Genomic DNA, 18053 nt, shown 5'->3' with positions numbered 1-18053 from the left:
TGCAATGATTCTCTACACTATACTTGGGGCCTATAGTTTGTTTTGTGACAAACTGAAATGAGGCAATTAGAATGTTACCAACCGGGAAATGGCGGAGCAATTTCTTAATAATGTATCTTTAAGTCATTGTGTTTTATAACATTTTAATGTTACACTTACAAGCTCATGTCGTTGATCACACTTTCGGCAATTTAATTTAAAATCCTTGGCGTTAGATTCAGCCAGACACCCACCCACAGGCAGATTATGGGTATGTACGTCACCCAAACCATGCCTTTTCCCGGCCAATCTCCTATGTTGGCCTGTTCCTCTCTCAACCTTCACCTACCATCAAACTCGGGAGGGGCACCTTCAACGAGGTACTGGGGATTTTTACCAGCACAGTCAGAATTGACCAACACAAACTCGTCACATTCACCATGTCCCTACTGTCCGCCTACAGGTTTACCCCGAAGCTCTTAAATTCAACGAAGGTGAGACCGATAAAGGATATGGGCGCTGCATTGTCCCGCCCCATGCCATAACGTTAGCTAGCATGCTAAAACTTTGGTTAGCCACTTGCCAATAAGAACAAACATGAAGTTAGCATTTAGCTATCGAACTATTAAGACTGTGGGCCTTAGCTAAGTGATGTGTAGATAATTAAGCAGCTAACGTTAGAACAAGTTCACATTCAGGTAGCCAAATCCAACTAACGTTATGTTTCACTAGTTAGCCAGCTAACGTTAAGCTATGTACCGTAGACTAAACTATGAAGCTAGCCAGCTAAACGATGTAGCTAGCACGGTAATGTGTACAGTAGCTACCGTCTTTGATAACATGAATTAGCTAAATGTCTAGGCTTGAGTTTCGTCGCTACCCAGCGAACTAGCACACTATAGTTGGCTAGCTCGCCCCCTACCTCCAGTTTTAGTTTGATAATTATAAAAAACAAAGACATCTAGCTAGATGATACTGTATCGTACTTATGTGGGCCTTAACTGCTTTGATATTGTGCTAAGGACTCAGAGTTGATTAAATCAGATACTGACTGTCCAACGTCAGTTGCTTGTACACTACTGTAGGTTTTAGGCAAATACTAGTAACCAACTATAAAGTAGGTTACCATATCTTGCAATGCAGCTTCATTCCCACAATGTTACTCACAGCAGGAGGCAAATTACAGTCTTTCGTTGGCTCTAACTCTTCTGGAAAAGGCATCTCTTGCATGCAAAGCAAAAGAGGAATAGCCATGTTTGATTAGCTGGAACACATAGCTAGCAGCACATAACGTTAGAATAGTTGCATTTGAGTGAATTGTACAGGCTACAAAACCTTTCTAATATTTCTTGATTGTGTGAAGGCATCTTGTTTCCAGTTGGGCAAAGCTTTATTATTCTGTCAATCCAAGGTCAGATCTCTGTACATTCTGATTTGAGGTTTAAAAAAATGTGGTTCTGTCCTTATGGCCTTAAAACACTTACAACATGGATGATCTTTAGACACAGTGCTGTGAGCAATGCTTTGACTGAATCAGTTCTGTTAGTATACATAAATGCATTGGCATATGTAGGCCTATTTGCCACTGCACACGTCTATCGTTCAGCAATTTTCTGTTTGTTATCCTTTGTCATGGAACGCACACTTCAGTTTCTCTCCTGCAGTGATTAGGTAGGCTAGGTCATCATTAGGGGCACAGGTTACGGTAGGTCGTTGTTAGTGATGCAGCCTAGGTCATGGTTAGGGATGCAGCCTAGGTCATGGTTAGGGATGCAGCCTAGGTCATGGTTAGGGATGCAGCCTAGGTCATGGTTAGGGATGCAGCCTAGGTCATGGTTAGGGATGCAGCCTAGGTCATGGTTAGAGATGCAGCCTAGGTCATTGCTAGGGATGCAGTCTAGGTCATTGTTGGGGATACTTTGCAGTGCATTGTGGCTTGCTGATGTTTTAAAGTGAGGACTAATGCCCCTCTGATTATTGAAACTTGAAACTTTCTCTGATGACTGCCTGTCTGTGATACATGTCGGAGATTCAACCTGTTTTGACTGATTGCCTCTCTCGACACCCCTTCCTGTGCCTCTCAGAGCACAGCATGTCTCTTCGCCGCTTCCAGAAATGCCACTACATCAACAGTAAGTACTCTAACTGGACCTCCTTCATTTTTCAATTTGATTTACACACATATGCGTTTTACCTAGCAGTGCTGTGATGTTTTGAACTGAGTGGCCCTCATAAATGGGTTGTCTTTCTAACTGTGACGCATTGTATTTTTCTCCGTGCCGTTGCAGAACCTGAGAGATGTGCTTTCGGATCTCGTCCCTAAAGAACAGAGTAGGATTAAGAATTTCAAAACGCAGTATGGCAAGACCAACATCGGCTCAATCACTGTGGATATGGTACATTCAGTTCAACTGTCATTTGTAAACATTCTACATTATAGACGTACCCCTTTCAGTGCCAGTTGTAGTGTGAATATGGTAGCTGTTGATGTTGTGTGTGTGTGTCCTTGTCTTTACAGATCTACGGTGGGATGAGAGGTATGAAGGGCCTGGTGTATGAGACCTCAGTGCTGGATGCAGATGAGGTGAGTTGGTCTGTGCAGGGAAAGCCCCTGGACAGAGAACTGAATGCAAGCTCAGTATCAGGTAGGGGGATAGATTGGGAATTTTAGCCATTTTCAGTTGCTTGTTGGTATCTTAGATTGTTTATACTTAGGGGGGTAGGCAACTAGATTCAGCTGTAGGCTGATCTTTGTTTGATTGGATGGTCGGTGGGCCGGAACACAATTATAATCATTTGCACACTGCAAATTGATGACAACTAAGCCAAAATAATTTCATACTTTGATTACATTGAGACACGATCACATAAGTAACTTTTTTCGAATTTGTGTGAATACTTGGGAACAGACTTCCAATATTAAACACATTTTTTGATGGATTTTTTTATTAACCAAAAACGAACAAAAAAATTACCTGTTGCCAACCCCTGGCCTTGATGACATAAAATTGAGGCATGCCCTTTAGTGATTAATTTCCCGTGGCTGAGCTGAAGAGAATTGTTTTGAAAGAGAATGATTTCCACACTTGATTAGTACTCCCCTGAGGGAGATGGCAGAATGCGAATTAATTGGATAGTACTAAATGAAATGTAACTAAATAAAGCTAGACAACTAGCTACTTAAACTGTGACTTGACCTTAAGTCCCACCATACTCATCAGCTTACATTAGCTGAGAATAAGGAAGGTGATATTTTGCAGCCATTTCAGCACCACTTATGGAAATTGGCTTAAAAGTCATAAGACAAGTCATGTGACATAGGGCCTATGGGTTATGTAAAGTCAATGTGGGGTCAAAGGTATTTGAATAAAACAGACTGAGTGAAGTTTTTGGTAGTTGCATCCCTATGTATTAATGCATGCAAATGCACCCAGTGTATATATGCCATTGAGGCACAAAACATTTTCTTTATTTCGTCATAAATTATGTATGTTTTAATCTGATATACACACACAGAATTATTTATTTCAGCTTTTATTTCTTTCATCACATTCTCAGTGGGTCAGAAGTTTACATACACTCAATTAGTATTTGGTAGCATTGCCTTTAAATTGTTTAACTTGGGTCAAATGTTTCGGGTAGGCTTCCACAAGCTTCCCACAATTAGTTGGGTGCATTTTGGCCCATTCCTCCTGACAGAGCTGGTGTAACTGAGTCAGGTTTGTAGGCCTTCTTGCTCGCACACGCTTTTTCAGTTCTGCCCACAAATTTTCTATAGGATTGAGGTCAGGTCTTTGTGATGGCCATTCCAATACCTTGACTTTGTTGTCCTTAAGCCATTTTTCCACAACTTTGGAAGTATGCTTAGGGTCATTGTCCATTTGGAAGACCCATTTGCGACCAAGCTTTAACTTCCTGACTGATGTCTTGAGATGTTGCTTCAATATATCCACATAATGTTCCTTTCCTCATGATGCCATCTATTTTGTGAGGTGCAACTGTCCCTCCTGCAGCAAAGCACCCCCACAACATGATGCTGCCACCCCCGTGCTTCATGGTTGGGATCGGCTTGCAAGCCTCCCCCTTTTTCCTCCAAACATAATGATGGTCATTATGGCCGAACGGTTCTATTTTTGTTTCATCAGACCAGAGGACATTTCTCCAAAAAGTATGATATTTGTCCCCATGTGCAGTTGCAAACCGTAGTCTGGCTTTTTTATGGCGGTTTTGGAGCAGTGGCTTCTTCCTTGCTGAGCGGCCTTTCAGGTTATGTCGATATAGGACTCGTTTTACTGTGGATATAGATACTTTTGTACCTGTTTCCTCCAGCATCTTCACAAGGTCCTTTGCTGTTATTCTGGGATTGATTTTCACTTTTCACACCAAAGTACGTTCATCTCTAGGAGTCAGAACGCGTCTCCTTCCTGAGCGGTACGACGGCTGCGTGGTCCCATGTTGTTTATACTTGTGTACTATTGTTTGTACAGATGAACGTGGTACCTTCAGGCGTTTGGAAATTGCTCCCAAGGATGAACCAAACTTGTGGAGGTCTACAATTTTTTTTCTGAGGTCTTGGTTGATTTGTTTTGATTTTCCCATGATGTCAAGCATAGAGGCACTGAGTTTGAAGGTAGGCCTTGAAATACATCCACAGGTACACCTCCAATTGACTCTAATGATGTCAATTAGCCTGTCAGAAGTTTCTAAAGCCATGACATATTTTTCTGTAATTTTCCATGCTGTTTAAAGGCAAAGTCAACTTAGTGTATGTAAACTTCTGACCCACTGGAATTGTGATACAGTGAATTATACGTGAAATAATCTGTCTGTAAACAATTGTTGGAAAAATTACTTGTGTCCTAACCGACTTGCCAAAACTATAGTTTGTTAACAAGAAATTTGTGGAGTGGTTGAAAAACGAGTTTTAATGACTCCAACCAAAGTGTATGTAAACTTCCGACTTCAACTGTAAGTGCATTATTAAAAAAGATGCAAACATTTTATTTTTATTTTTTTATTTTTGGTCCCACCATTTCGTGCACGCAATGACTACATCAAGAGTGTCTCTACAAACTTGTCGGCTGCATTTGCGGTTAGTTTTGGACAATTTTTTGCCCAATAGGAACTGAATGGTGAATTATGTATTTTGAGAGGCACTTTTATTGTAAGTAAGAATAGAAGATGTTTCTGTACACTTCTACATTCATGTGGCTGCTACCAGGATTATGGATAATGAGTGTGGAAGTTAGAGGCATAAAGATCATACCTCCCCTGTTATTGGTAATGGTGAGAGGTAAGCATGTTTTGTTGTAGCCTCTCTAACTTTCTCACTCATCATTGTTCATGATTTTTCTTAATCCTGGCATTATCAGGAATAATTTAGAAGTCTTTAGAAACATCTTATCTACTCACTTATAAAGAAGTTTGCTTCAGTTATCATTCAGTTACTATGGGCAAAACAAACTGCAAATGCATCCAACGAGTTTGTAGAGTCACAATCTTGATGTAGTCATTACGTGCAAGGAATATGGGACCAAATACTAATATTTGGAATACTTTGATACATAAGTGCTGTCATTTCTAAACTGTTAAACATATGTATGAAAATTATGGGTATAGAGCCCACCCCCCACACAAAGAAATGCTTAACATTTTACAAATACATATGGAGGGGAGTGTAGATATCATTTCTTTAAAATATGTTTTTTAGGGGATTCGTTTCCGTGGCTACAGCATTCCGGAGTGCCAGCAGCTGTTGCCCAAGGCTCCAGGAGGTGCCGAGCCCCTGCCTGAAGGTCTGTTCTGGCTGCTGGTGACAGGCCAGGTGCCCACGGAGGAACAGGTGAGTGTTAGCTAGGTAACTCATTATGGAGAGAGAGTATGGCACAGCAGCTTAAATGTTGTTACAACAACCCTTTGCATAATGGTACAGATCACATTATGTATATATTCAATAAAAAAGGTTGACCCATATACCATAAACCACAACATAAAGCTTAACCACAGACAATAGCTCTTGATCTTATCTCTGGGAGGAGGTTTGCTTCCATTTTGGTTTAGTGACGGACTATATTTTGCATACAAAACTATATTCAGAGGCCCTGTGTGATTGTAAGGGCTTAATACATTACGTTTGTTGTGCATAGCTTGACCAATGAACCAATGAACCTATTCTGTGTATTGTCTGTCCCCAGGTGAACTGGCTGTCCAAGGAGTGGGCAAAGCGTGCAGCTCTTCCCTCCCACGTGGTCACCATGCTTGATAACTTCCCCACCAACCTCCACCCCATGTCTCAGTTCAGCTCCGCCATCACAGCTCTGAACAGTGAGAGTAGCTTCGCCCGGGCCTACTCCGAGGGAGTCAACAAGGCCATGTACTGGGAGGTGAGCTCAGGAAACATACCCTAAAGAATGTTGAACAGTAGCAAAATGTCAATGCGCCACAGTTATAAGAAGTCAAGATGGTGGAATCTGAACAAATGTGTTAACTGATCTGTTGAAAGAGTGCCGCCTTTCTGGTTACACTATTGACATGAAAATGATTCTCTTCTCTCAGTTTGTCTATGAAGACTCCATGGATCTGATCGCTAAACTGCCATGCGTTGCGGCCAAGATTTACCGCAACCTTTACCGCGAGGGCAGCAGCATCGGCGCCATCGACTCCAGTCTGGACTGGTCCCACAACTTCACCAACATGCTGGGCTACAGCGATGCCACGTTCACTGAGCTCATGCGCCTGTACCTCACCATCCACAGGTCAGTTTTATAGAGTGCTACTTCATTCATAATCATTTTTTCTAAGTTTATCATCCATTAGTCTCTACCGTGGTAACTTTAGGGTGTGCATATTCAGATCCTGCTCTGTCATTGCACAATGCAGCTATGTGGCTTATCACTCATTCACTCCCCTTTTCTCCTTTGCTATAGTGACCATGAGGGTGGTAATGTGAGTGCCCACACCAGCCACTTAGTAGGCAGTGCCCTGTCTGACCCCTACCTGTCCTTCAGCGCAGCTATGAACGGATTGGCCGGACCCCTTCATGGACTGGCTAACCAGGTGTGTATGGATGCTAATGTCAAAGTTAACATGTGTGTAAATATACTGAAAACTGAGTGTACAAAACATTAGGAACACCTTCCTAATATTGAATTGCACCCCCTTTTGCCCTCAGAATGGCCTGAATTTGTCGGGGAATGGACTCTACAAGGTGTCGAAAGCATTCCACAGGGATGCTGGCCCATGTTGACTCCAATGCTTCCCACAGTTGTCAAATTGTCTGGATTCTTCATGCACACGGAAAACTATTGAGCGTGAAAAACACAGCCGCGTTGCAGATCTTGACACACTCAAACTGGTGTGCGTGGGACCTATTACCATACCCCCTATAAAGGCACTTACATTTTTTGTCTTGCCCATTCACCCTTGGAATGGCACACATACACAATCCATGTCTCAATGCTTAAAAATCCTTCTTTAACCTTTCTCCTCTCCTTCATCTACACTGATTGAAGTGGATTTAATAATTAAGGGATCATAGCATTCACCTGGTCAGTCTGTCATGGAAAGAGCAGGTGTTCCTAATGTTTTGTACACTCGGTACACACAGAGTACCAGTCAAAAGTTTGGAAACACCTACTCATTCCAAGGTTTTTCTTTATTTAGACTATTTTCTACATTGTAGAATAATAGTGAAGACATCAATACTATGAAATAACATATATGGAATCATGTAGTAACCAAAACATATTTTATATGAGGTTCTTCAAAGTAGCCACCCTTTGCCTTGATGACAGCATTGTACACTCTTGGCATTCTCTCGACCAGCTTCATGATGTAGTCACCTGTAATGCATTTCAATTAACAGGTGTGCCTTCTTAAAAGTTCATTTGTGAAATTAATTTTCTCCTTAATGCGTTTGAGCCAATCAGTTGTGTTGTGAAAAGGTAGGGTATATAGAACATAGCCCTATTTGGTAAAATAGGAAGTCCATAAGCAAAGAGAAATGACAGTCCATTACTTTAATGCGGAAATTTAAGAACTTTGAAAGTTTCTTCAAGTGCAGTTGCAAAAACCATGAAGCGCTATGACGAAATTGGCTCTCATGAGGACTGCCACAGAAAAGGAAGACCCACAGTTACCTCTGCTGCAGAGGATAAGTTCACTAGAGTTACCAGCCTCAGAAATTGCGGCCCAAACAAGATACATCTCAACATAAATTGTTAAGAGGAAAATGCGTGAATCAGGCCTTCATGGTCGAATTGCTGCAAAGAAACCACTGCTAAAGGACACCAATAATAAGAAGAAACTTGCTTGGGCCAAGAAATGCAAGCAATGGGCATAAGACCGGTGGAAATCTGTCCTTTGGTCTGATAAGTCCAAATTTGAGATTTTTCGTTCCAACCGCCGTGTCTTCGTTCAGAGTAGGTGAACAGATGATCTCCGCATTTGTTGTTCCCACCGTGAAGCATGGAGAAGGAGGTGTAATGGTGTGGGGGTGCTTTGCTGGTGACAATGTCAGTGATTTATTTGGAATTCAAGGCACACAACCTCTTGGCACATGAACCGCTAGTGGGACACCTACGACAACATCTGGTGAAATTGCAGAGTGCGAAATTCAAAATACAAAAATCATAATATTAAACATTCATGAAAATACAAGTGTCATACATCATTTAAAAGCTTAACTTGTTGTTAATCCAACCGCGTTGTCAGATTTCAAAGGCTTTACGGCGAAAGCATACCATGCGATTATCTGAGGACAGCGCCCCACAAACTTTTTCAACCAGCACAGGTGTCACAAAATCACAAATAGCGATGAAATAAATCACTTACCTTTTGAAGATCTTCCTCTGTTTGCAATCCCAAGGGTCCCAGCTACACAATGAATGGTCGTTTTGTTCAATAAAGTCCTTCTTTATATCCAAAAAAGTCTGTTTAGTTGGTGCCAATGATCTCAGTAATCTACTCAATCAACATGCATACAAACGAATCCAAAAAGTTTCCGGTAAAGTTCATCCAAACAAGTCAAACGATGTTTCTAATTAATCCTCAGGTACTCTAATATATAAATAAACAATGATATTTAAGATGGAGAATAGTATGTTCAATAGGGAAGATAAATAACGAAGAGGGCGCACCTCATTCACGTGCCAACAAGACTACTTTTCTAATGAGAGACACCTTTTAGTTCTTGAAACTACTTGCTCATTTTTCAAAAAACAAGCCCGAAACCCTTTCTAAAGACTGATATCTTGTGGAAGCCATAGGAACTGCAATCTGGGTCCTAACTATTTGTATTTCCCATTGGCTAGCACTGAAATGGCCTTTGACCACAAAAAAAATAATTTCCGGATGGATTTTCCTCGGGTTTTCGCCTGCCATATCAGTTCTGTTATACTCAGACATTATTTTAACAGTTTTAGAAACTTCAGAGTGTTTTCTGTCCACTGCTACCAAGTAAATACATATCCTAGCTTCTGGGCCTGAGTAACAGGCAGTTTACTTTGGGCACGTCAGTCAGACAGGAAGTGGAGTAAAAGACCCTAGCCTGAAGAAGTTTTAAGCGCCGTCCACAGGGTATGGCATGCCTTTGCAAAATGGAGTGATAGCCTTCCTTCTTCAATATCCCCTTTATCCTGTACAAATCTCCCACTTTACCACCACCAAAGCACCCCCAGAACATCACATTGCCTCCACTATGCTTGACAGATGGCGTCAAGCACTCCTCTAGCTCTTTTCATTTTTTCTGCGTCTCACGAATGTTCTTTGTGATCACCTCAAACTTAGATTCGTCTGTCCATAACACTTTTTTCCAATATTCCTCTGTCCAGTGTCTGTGGTATTTTGCCCATCTTAATAATTTATTTTATTGGCCAGTCTGAGAGATTGCTTTTTCTTTGCAACTCTGCCTAGACCTCTTCACTGTTGACGTTGAGACTGGTGTTTTGCGGGTACTATTTAATGAAGCTGCCAGCTGAGGACTTGTGAGGCGTCTGTTTCTCAAACTAGATCTCTAATGTACTTGTCCTCTTGCTCAGTTGTGCACCGGGGCTTCCCACTCCTCTTTCTATTCTGGTTAGAGCCAGTTTGCTCTGTTCTGTGAAGGGAGTAGTACAAGCGTTGTACGAGATCTTCAGTTTCTTGGCAATTTCTCGCATGGAATAGCCTTCATTTCTCAGAACAATAATAGACTGACGAGTTTCAGAAGAAAGGTCTTTGTTTCTGGCCATTTTGAGCCTTTACTCGAACTCACAAATGCTGATGCTCCAGATACTCAACTAGTCCTAAGGCGGTCAGTTTTATTGCTTCTTTAATCAGCTCAACAGTTGTCAGCTACGCTAACATAATTGCAAAAGGGTTTTCTAATGATCAATTAGCCTTTTTAAAATGATAAACTTGGATTAGCCAACACAACGTGCCAATTAGAACACAGGAGTGATGGTTGCTGATAATTGGCCTCTGTACGCCTATGTAGATATTCCATTAAATCAGCCATTTCCAGCTACAATTGTCATTTACAACGTCTACACTGTATTTCTGATCAATTTGATGTTATTTTAATAGCCAAAAAATGCTTTTCTTTAAAAAACAAGGACATTTCTAAGTGACTCCAAATGTTTGAATGGTTGTTTGTGTGTGTATTTATATCTATGTGTGCTATTTAGCAGACACCTTTATCTAAAGGTATTATCTGTTTTCATTCAAAGCAAGGCTTTAACATAATGGAGAGAGAGGATGACTATGGAACTATAATAAGCTCAGTAGTGAAAATGGAGAATGAGAGCACTGATTTGTTTTGGTTGGATTGAGCCCCTGTCTTACCTCTGACCTATGCCCCTTGTAGGAGGTGCTGGTATGGCTGACGGCCCTGCAGAAGGAGATGGGAGGAGAGGTGTCTGACGAGGCCATGAGAGACTACATCTGGAACACCCTCAAGTCTGGAAGGGTAAGTGGTCTGGACTGGAGGGCATGCCAAGTTGGGTCAATGAGGTGGATGAGTCAAGGTCAGGAAACCCAAAGGAAACGTTTCCATCTACCTAAAAGTGTAGTGAACAGGTGTACAAAAGAAAGGATGCATTTACGTTTTCATTTGAAGAATAAGTTGCAAGGGGAATAATATGTAACCTCAAAGATATTCATCCTACCTTTTTGACCTTCTGTTTGCATTCTCTCAGGTGGTTCCAGGTTACGGCCATGCCGTCCTGAGGAAGACAGACCCCAGGTACACCTGCCAGCAGGAGTTTGCCTTCAAGCACCTGCCCGATGACCCCATGTTCAAACTGGTGCACCAACTCTACAAGATCGTGCCTAACGTGCTGCTGGAGCAGGGCAAGGCCAAGAACCCCTGGCCCAATGTGGACGCCCACAGTGGAGTGCTGCTGCAGGTGAGTGGTGGGGTTACAGGAGGATGGAGCCAACTATTGCAGTACACTTTCAACTGATTGGGAGGGACACTGCATGAAGGTTACAAGAAAGGCCTCCATCTCTTGAAGGGATAAAGGAAAATGTAAAGGTCTAATTTGAGCTTCTTTTCATAGTTTGTTCCATCTTAGTGAACTGTCAGTGAGACAAAAAAAAAAGTCTAGGCGCTCTTCTACTCTACTTGAGCTGTCCCTTATCTTCCTGCAAAGCCCTTATATATCACACAATTGGGAGCGCAATAATTAAATACCTTCTGTGCAATTAACCCTCCATCCCCTCCCTCTCTCCTGTCCTAACAGTACTATGGGATGACAGAGATGAACTACTACACGGTGCTGTTCGGCGTGTCCCGAGCCCTGGGGGTGCTGGCCCAGCTGATCTGGAGCCGAGCCCTGGGCTTCCCCCTGGAGCGCCCCAAATCCATGAGCACGGACGGACTTATGAACCTGGTGGGGGCCAACAAATCCGGGTAAAGATGAAGTATCAAAGGAAGAGGGGAAGGAGGAGGATGAGGACAAAGAATAACAAAAGGGGGGCGGAATAGGGGAGTTGGATGCAAAATATATAGTACACTTATGAAAACATTAAAGGGCCTTTGCTGGATTTAGCCGGTTCAAGTCAGTGACACAAAGGTTATATTTGTCCTTTCGTTGAGCCATGGTAGTTGTCTTGAGATATTGAAGATGACTTGGTTTTGTAAAGAAATCATGTCCATTTTTTGGTTCTAAAATGTGGGGCACTCGCATTGTCTGACGGAATTATCCAAAATACCAAAACAAAAGACAACACTCCATGGCAAGCAAGGTCCTTCTGTAATATAACCACTCTAATCTGGCCTAGCAGGTTAGAATATGTACAGTATGCAAATGACCAGGGTCGGTAGATTAGTAATAGGGTACTGCTGCCCCTTTCATCACTGACTGAGATCACACCGCTATCAATTAAGGCAGAGTTCACTTATTACACCTCTACCTCTTTCTGGCAGTATTCCCCATGGCACCTCTGGTAATCAGAATACTCTGCAGGTTGCTTTGTACAGTGCTTCACAAATGGCTTTATCTGTTCTCTTGGGAAGGGAGGTTGTTTTGAAAAGTGATAGACAGGGTAAGACAGCACTGTTTCCCGAGCTGAAAGGACTTTGACTGATTTTAAATATTTTCTATCAGATTCGGGTGGGGGGGAAGAGTGTGAGAATTCATCTTTTAGACTTTTTCTTCAAGACCTGAGGGCAACCTTAAAACATCAATTGAACTCAATCAATTCTCTTTTTATCAGCAAAATTAATGTAATTGAAGAGATGGCTAGCATTGACTAATGGCACACTTGACCCGTTAAATCAATGTACTTTTAGAATTTTTTGTAAATGTTTGCTTTAGAACGTTTGCTGGTTTTACTACGTCCAACTGAAATGTCTCATGTTGCTTATGAAGCAAGCACACATCTGAAACACCATACAAAATAATCTAATGGTTGTGTTAAACTGGATTGTTAAGATACATATTTGCTTGGTTTAGTTTTAAGGTTGCCCTCCGGTCTAGTGTTAGGGGGGGCCTTATGTGTTTGTAATAGTCTGTTTCAATGCAGACCTTATCCAATACACTCCAATTGGGCACAGTGGGCCCAACACCACCCCCTGGGTATTAATTTAATTTGTTTTCAAACAGCCCCCTACACTGTCTTTTCCCAGCTGATTCCTTCCCACATAGTATATATGTATTTTAGGTTTTACAAGTTTGTTCTGATCCTGTTTTAATCAAACCTCAGGTTATTCTGGTTTAAAGAGAAATACATCTGATGTGAAATCATTGTAAAGTGAAGGAGGAATTTGAACTTGAATGTAGCAGAGTGGGATTGTACAGTGGATGTGGGAGAGAAAATGGAAAACGAAACAAAGTCCAATAAATGTTTTTATTAGCAATTACTCTGTCGAATACTCCGATTGTGGTGTTTATGTAACTGCAACAACTCATTCTTTCCTACAATAGAAATTCACAATGAACTGCCTATCACAACATTTATGGGGATGTGGTTGTTTCACATTCTTTAGCTGAATGTATTTCTAGAAGGTGCATTGGATAAGAGTGTCAGCTAAATGACTACACAGTAATGTGTGGTCATAATGGGGTACCACAGAGCAGAGCCTCATGTTATACAGTGCAGGCTGTGTATAGCACATTCTGTATATGTGTTGGCTGGCTGGAGTATTCTGAGGACATCTCAGTTATTAATAGTGTTCCAGACATTTCTCCACAGCACTCAAGTTTCTGCTTCCCTTTGGCCTAATCAAGATTTCATGCACCTATAGTACAGAGACTGGATTCTTCTGAAGTACAAATAAACAACAGATCAATGTGCTTTGGTCAGGAAATACAAAATATAAAATCGCTATGTGTAGCAACTGTGGGTACAAATGGGCTCACGAGGTGCCCTAACAATGTCTCTGTGCATTCAAATTGCCATTGATAAAATGCAATTGTGCTTGTTGTCCGTAGCTTATGCCTGTGCCCGTACCATAACCCCACCGCCATCATGGGGCACTCCGTTTACAATGTTGACATCAGCAAACCGCTCACCCACACGACATGTGGTCTGCCCGGTACAGTTGAAACCAGGGTTCATCCGTAAAGAGCACACTTCTCCAGCATGCCAGTTGCCATCTAAGTTGAGCATTTGCCCATGAAGTCGGTTACGACGCCAAACTGCAGTCAGGTCAAGACCCTTGGTGAGGACGACGAGCAGGCAGATGAGCTTCCCTGATATGGTTTCTGACAGTTTGTGGAGAAGTTCTTCGGTTGTGCAAACCCACAGTTTCATCAGCTGGCTGGGTGGCTGGTCTCAAACGATTCCGCAGGTGAAGAAGCCGGATGTGGAGGTCCTAGGCTGGTGTGGTAACACGTGGTCTGCGGTTATGAGGCTGGTTGGACGTACTGCCAAATTCTCAAACTGTTGGAGGTGGTTTCTGGTTGTCCTTCTGGAAGGTTCTCCCATCTCCACGGAGGAACTCTAGAACTCTATCAGAGTGACCATCGGGTTCCTGGTCACCTCCCTGACCAAGGTCCTCTTCTCCCGATTGCTCAGTTTGGCCGGGCGGCCAGCTCTAGGAATAGTCTTGGTGGATTCAAACTTCTTCCATTTAAGAATAATGGAGGCCACTGTGTTCTTGGGGACCTTCAATGATGCAGACATTTTTTGGTATCCTTCCCCAGATCTGTGCCACAACACAATCCTGTCTCGGAGCTCGACATACAATTCCTACAACTTCATGACTTGGTTTTTGCTCTGACATGCACTGTCAACTGTGGGACCTTATATAGACAGGTGTGTGCCTTTCCAAATCACGTCCAATCAGTTGAATTTACCACAGGTCAATCAAGTTGTAAAAATATCTCAAGGATGATCGATAGAAACAGGATGCACCTGAACTCAATTTCCAATCTCATAGCAAAGGGTCTGAATACTTATTTACGTAAGGTATTTGTTTATTTATAATACATGATCAATTATAAATTGAGTAAATTGGGGGGCGGTAGGTAGCCTAGTGGGTAGAGTGTTGGGCCAGTAACCGAAAGGTTGCTGGATCGAATCCCTGAGCTGACATGGTAAAAATGTGTCGTTCTGCCCCTGAACAAGGCAGTTAACCCACTGTTCCCCGGTAGGCCGTCATTGTAAATAAGAATTTGTTCTTAACTGACTTGCCTGGTTAAATAAAAAAAATACATGTCTAAAAACCTGTTTTTGCTTTGTCATTATGGGGCATTGTGTGTAGATTGATGGGGAAAAAATGTAATTTAAAACATTTTAGAATAAGGCTGTAACGTAACAATGTGGAATAAGTCAAGGGGTTTACACTTTCCAAATGCACTGTATACTTATTTATTTCATTAACAAAGTTATGCAACACCCAATTCTTCTGTGTGAAAAAGTAATTGCCTCCTTACACTCTTTATGTTGTGTTCTCTCTTGTCGATGTGTGTTTTGTCCTATATTTATATTGTATTTTTTTTATTTTAATCCCAGCCCTCATCCCCGCAATAGGCCTTTTGGTAGGCCGTCATTGTAAATAATTTGTTCTTAACTGACTTGCCTAGTTAAATAAAGGTTAAAGAAAATCAAATTAAATACACGCTTACCTGGTTGTGCCACCTTTAGGTGCAATGACTGCAACCAAATGCTTCCTGTAGTTGATCAGTCTCCCACATCGCTGTGGAGGAATTTTGGCCCACTCTTGCATGCAGAACCACTTTAACTCAGCAACATTTGTTGGTTTTCAAACGAAGTCCTGCCACATCTCAATTAGGATTAGGTCTGGACTTTGGCTAGGCCATTCCAAAACTTATGTATTACTTTTTAACCCTTTTTATGTACACTTGATTGTGTGTTTTGGATCATTGTCTTGTTGTATGACCCAGCTGCGCTACAGCTCAGACAGATGGGCTGACCATCTCCTGTAGAATTCTCTGATACAGTTCATGGTTCCTTCTATTAAGGCAAGTCATCCAGGTCCTGAGACAGCAAAGCATCCCCAAACCATCACACTACCATCACCATGCTTGAACATTGGTATTTGTATTTATTAGGGATCCCCATTAGCTGCTGCAAAGGCAGCAGCTACTCTGCCTGGGGTCCAACCTATTAAAGCGCTTACATTACATAAACAAAAGCTAAAACAGTACATCATAACATTATTAAACCACTACATATCTACAATACTAAATGTTTAATACCACCATACAACATCACAATGTGTGCGTATGCATGTGTCTGTACCTTTGTGTGTCTCTTCACAGTCCCCGTTATTCTATAAGGTGTATTTTTACCTTAAAAAAAAAAAAGACATCTGATTCTACTTCTTGCATCAGTTACCTGATGTGGAATAGAGTTCCATGTCGTCATGGCTCTATGTAGTCCTGTGCGCCTCCCATAGTCTGTTCTGAACTTGGACTGTGAAGAGACCTCTAGTGGCATGTCTTGCTGGGTATGCGTGGGTGTCCGAGCTGTGTGCTAGTATTTTAAACAGTCAGCTCGGTACATTCAACTTGTCAACACCACTTACAAAAAGAAGTAGTGATTAAGTCAGTCTCTCTTCCACTTTGAGCTATTAGAGATAGACATGCATGTCATTGTTAGCTCTCTGTGTACTTTTAAGGACCAGCCGGCTGCCCTGTTCTGAGCCAACTGCAATTTTCCCAAGTCCCGCTTTGTGGCACCTGACCACACTCCTGAACAGTAGTCTAGGTGCAACAAAACTAGGGCCTATAGGACCTGCCTTGTTGATAGTGTTGTTTAGAAGGCAGAGAAGCACTTATGGACAGACTTCTCCCCATCTTAGCAACTGTTGTATCAATATGTTTTGACTATGACAGTTTACATTCCAGGGTTACTCCAAGCAGTTTAGTCACCTCAACTTGCTCAACATCCACATTCATTACGAGATGTAGTTCAGGTTTAGGGTTTAGTGAATGATTTGTCCCAAATACAATGCTTTTAGTTTTGTAAATATTTAGGACTAACTTATTCCTTGCTACCCATTCCGAAACTAACTCATCCGCTCAACCTCATGGCTTTACTTAAAGCCAGTGGCATGTCGTTAGTAAAGATTGAAAAAAGTAAGGAGCCAAAACAGCTACCCTGGGGAATTCCTGATTCTACCTGGATTATGTTTGAGAGGCTTCCATTAAAGAACACCCTCTGTGTTAGACAAGTAACTCTTTATCCACATTACAGCAGGGGTGTAAAGCCATAACACATACACTACCATTCAAAAGTTTGGGGTCACTTAGAAATGTCCTTGTTTTTGAAAGAAAAGCAATTTCTTTGTCCATTAAAATAACATCAAATTGATTAGAAATACAGTGTAGCCATTAATGTTGTAAATGACAATTGTAGCTGGAAACGGCTAATTTGTAATGGAATATGTACAGAGGCCCATTATAAGCAACCATCACTCCTGTGTTCCAATGGCACATTGTGTTAGCTAATCCAAGTTTATCATTTTAAAAAGGCTAAGTGATCATTAGAAAACCCTTTTGCAATTATGTTAGCACAGCTGAAAACTGTTGTGCTTATTAAAGGAGGAATAAAACTGTCCTTAAGACTAGGTGAGTATCTGGAGCATCAGCATTTGTGGGTTTGATTACAGGCTCAAAATGGCCAGAAACAAATAACTTTCTTCTGAAACTCGTCAGTCTATCCTTGTTTTGAGAAATGAAGGCTATTCCATGCGAGAAATTGCCAGGAAACTGAAGATCTCGTACAACGCTGTGTACTACTCCCTTCACAGAACAGCGCAAACTGGCTCTAACCAGAATAGAAAGAGTGGGAAGCCCCGGTGCACAACTGAGCAAGAGGACAAGTACATTAGAGTGTCTAGTTTGAGAAACAGATGCCTCACAAGACCTCAACTGGCAGCTTCATTAAATTGTACCCGCAAAACACCAGTCTCAACATCAACAGTGAAGAGGTGACTCTGGGATGCTGGCCTTCTAGGCAGAGTTGCAAAGAAAAAGCCATATCTCAGACTGGCCAATAAAAATAAAAGATTAATATGGGCAAAAGACCACAGACACTGGACAGAGGAAGATTGGAAAAATGTGTTTTGGACAGACAAATCTAATTTGAGGTGTTCGGATCACAAAGAAGAACATTCGTGAGAC

At 41.8% G+C, this 18053-nt stretch overlaps 1 protein-coding gene across 1 annotated transcript; it reads left to right on the top strand.

Annotated features, from left to right (window-relative positions):
• The first annotated feature begins 280 nt into the window (after positions 1–280).
• LOC115150430 (citrate synthase, mitochondrial) lies at positions 281–13321 on the top strand. Its single transcript, XM_029693715.1, has 11 exons — positions 281–473; positions 2064–2111; positions 2268–2375; positions 2498–2563; positions 5690–5821; positions 6174–6362; positions 6535–6734; positions 6906–7035; positions 10823–10924; positions 11154–11363; positions 11700–13321. The coding sequence occupies exons 1-11, from the start codon at positions 420–422 to the stop codon at positions 11871–11873; spliced, it is 1413 nt and encodes a 470-aa protein (XP_029549575.1). The 5' UTR covers positions 281–419; the 3' UTR covers positions 11874–13321.
• Positions 13322–18053: the final 4732 nt, after the last annotated feature.

Source organism: Salmo trutta, chromosome 16 (assembly GCF_901001165.1).
Source record: "Salmo trutta chromosome 16, fSalTru1.1, whole genome shotgun sequence".
Taxonomy (NCBI): Eukaryota; Metazoa; Chordata; class Actinopteri; order Salmoniformes; family Salmonidae; genus Salmo; species Salmo trutta.
The sequence above is the reverse complement of the archived record's forward strand: the minus strand, read 5'-3'. Positions and strand labels throughout refer to the sequence as shown.

Bases quoted from the DNA above. Each gene is read 5' to 3' on its own strand.
- LOC115150430 (XM_029693715.1), top strand. From the start codon at position 420: ATGTCCCTACTGTCCGCCTACAGGTTTACCCCGAAGCTCTTAAATTCA. The intron at 2,112-2,267 runs GTAAGTACTCTA...GTGCCGTTGCAG, and splicing joins GAAATGCCACTACATCAACA to AACCTGAGAGATGTGCTTTC. The intron at 6,735-6,905 runs GTCAGTTTTATA...CCTTTGCTATAG, and splicing joins CTGTACCTCACCATCCACAG to TGACCATGAGGGTGGTAATG.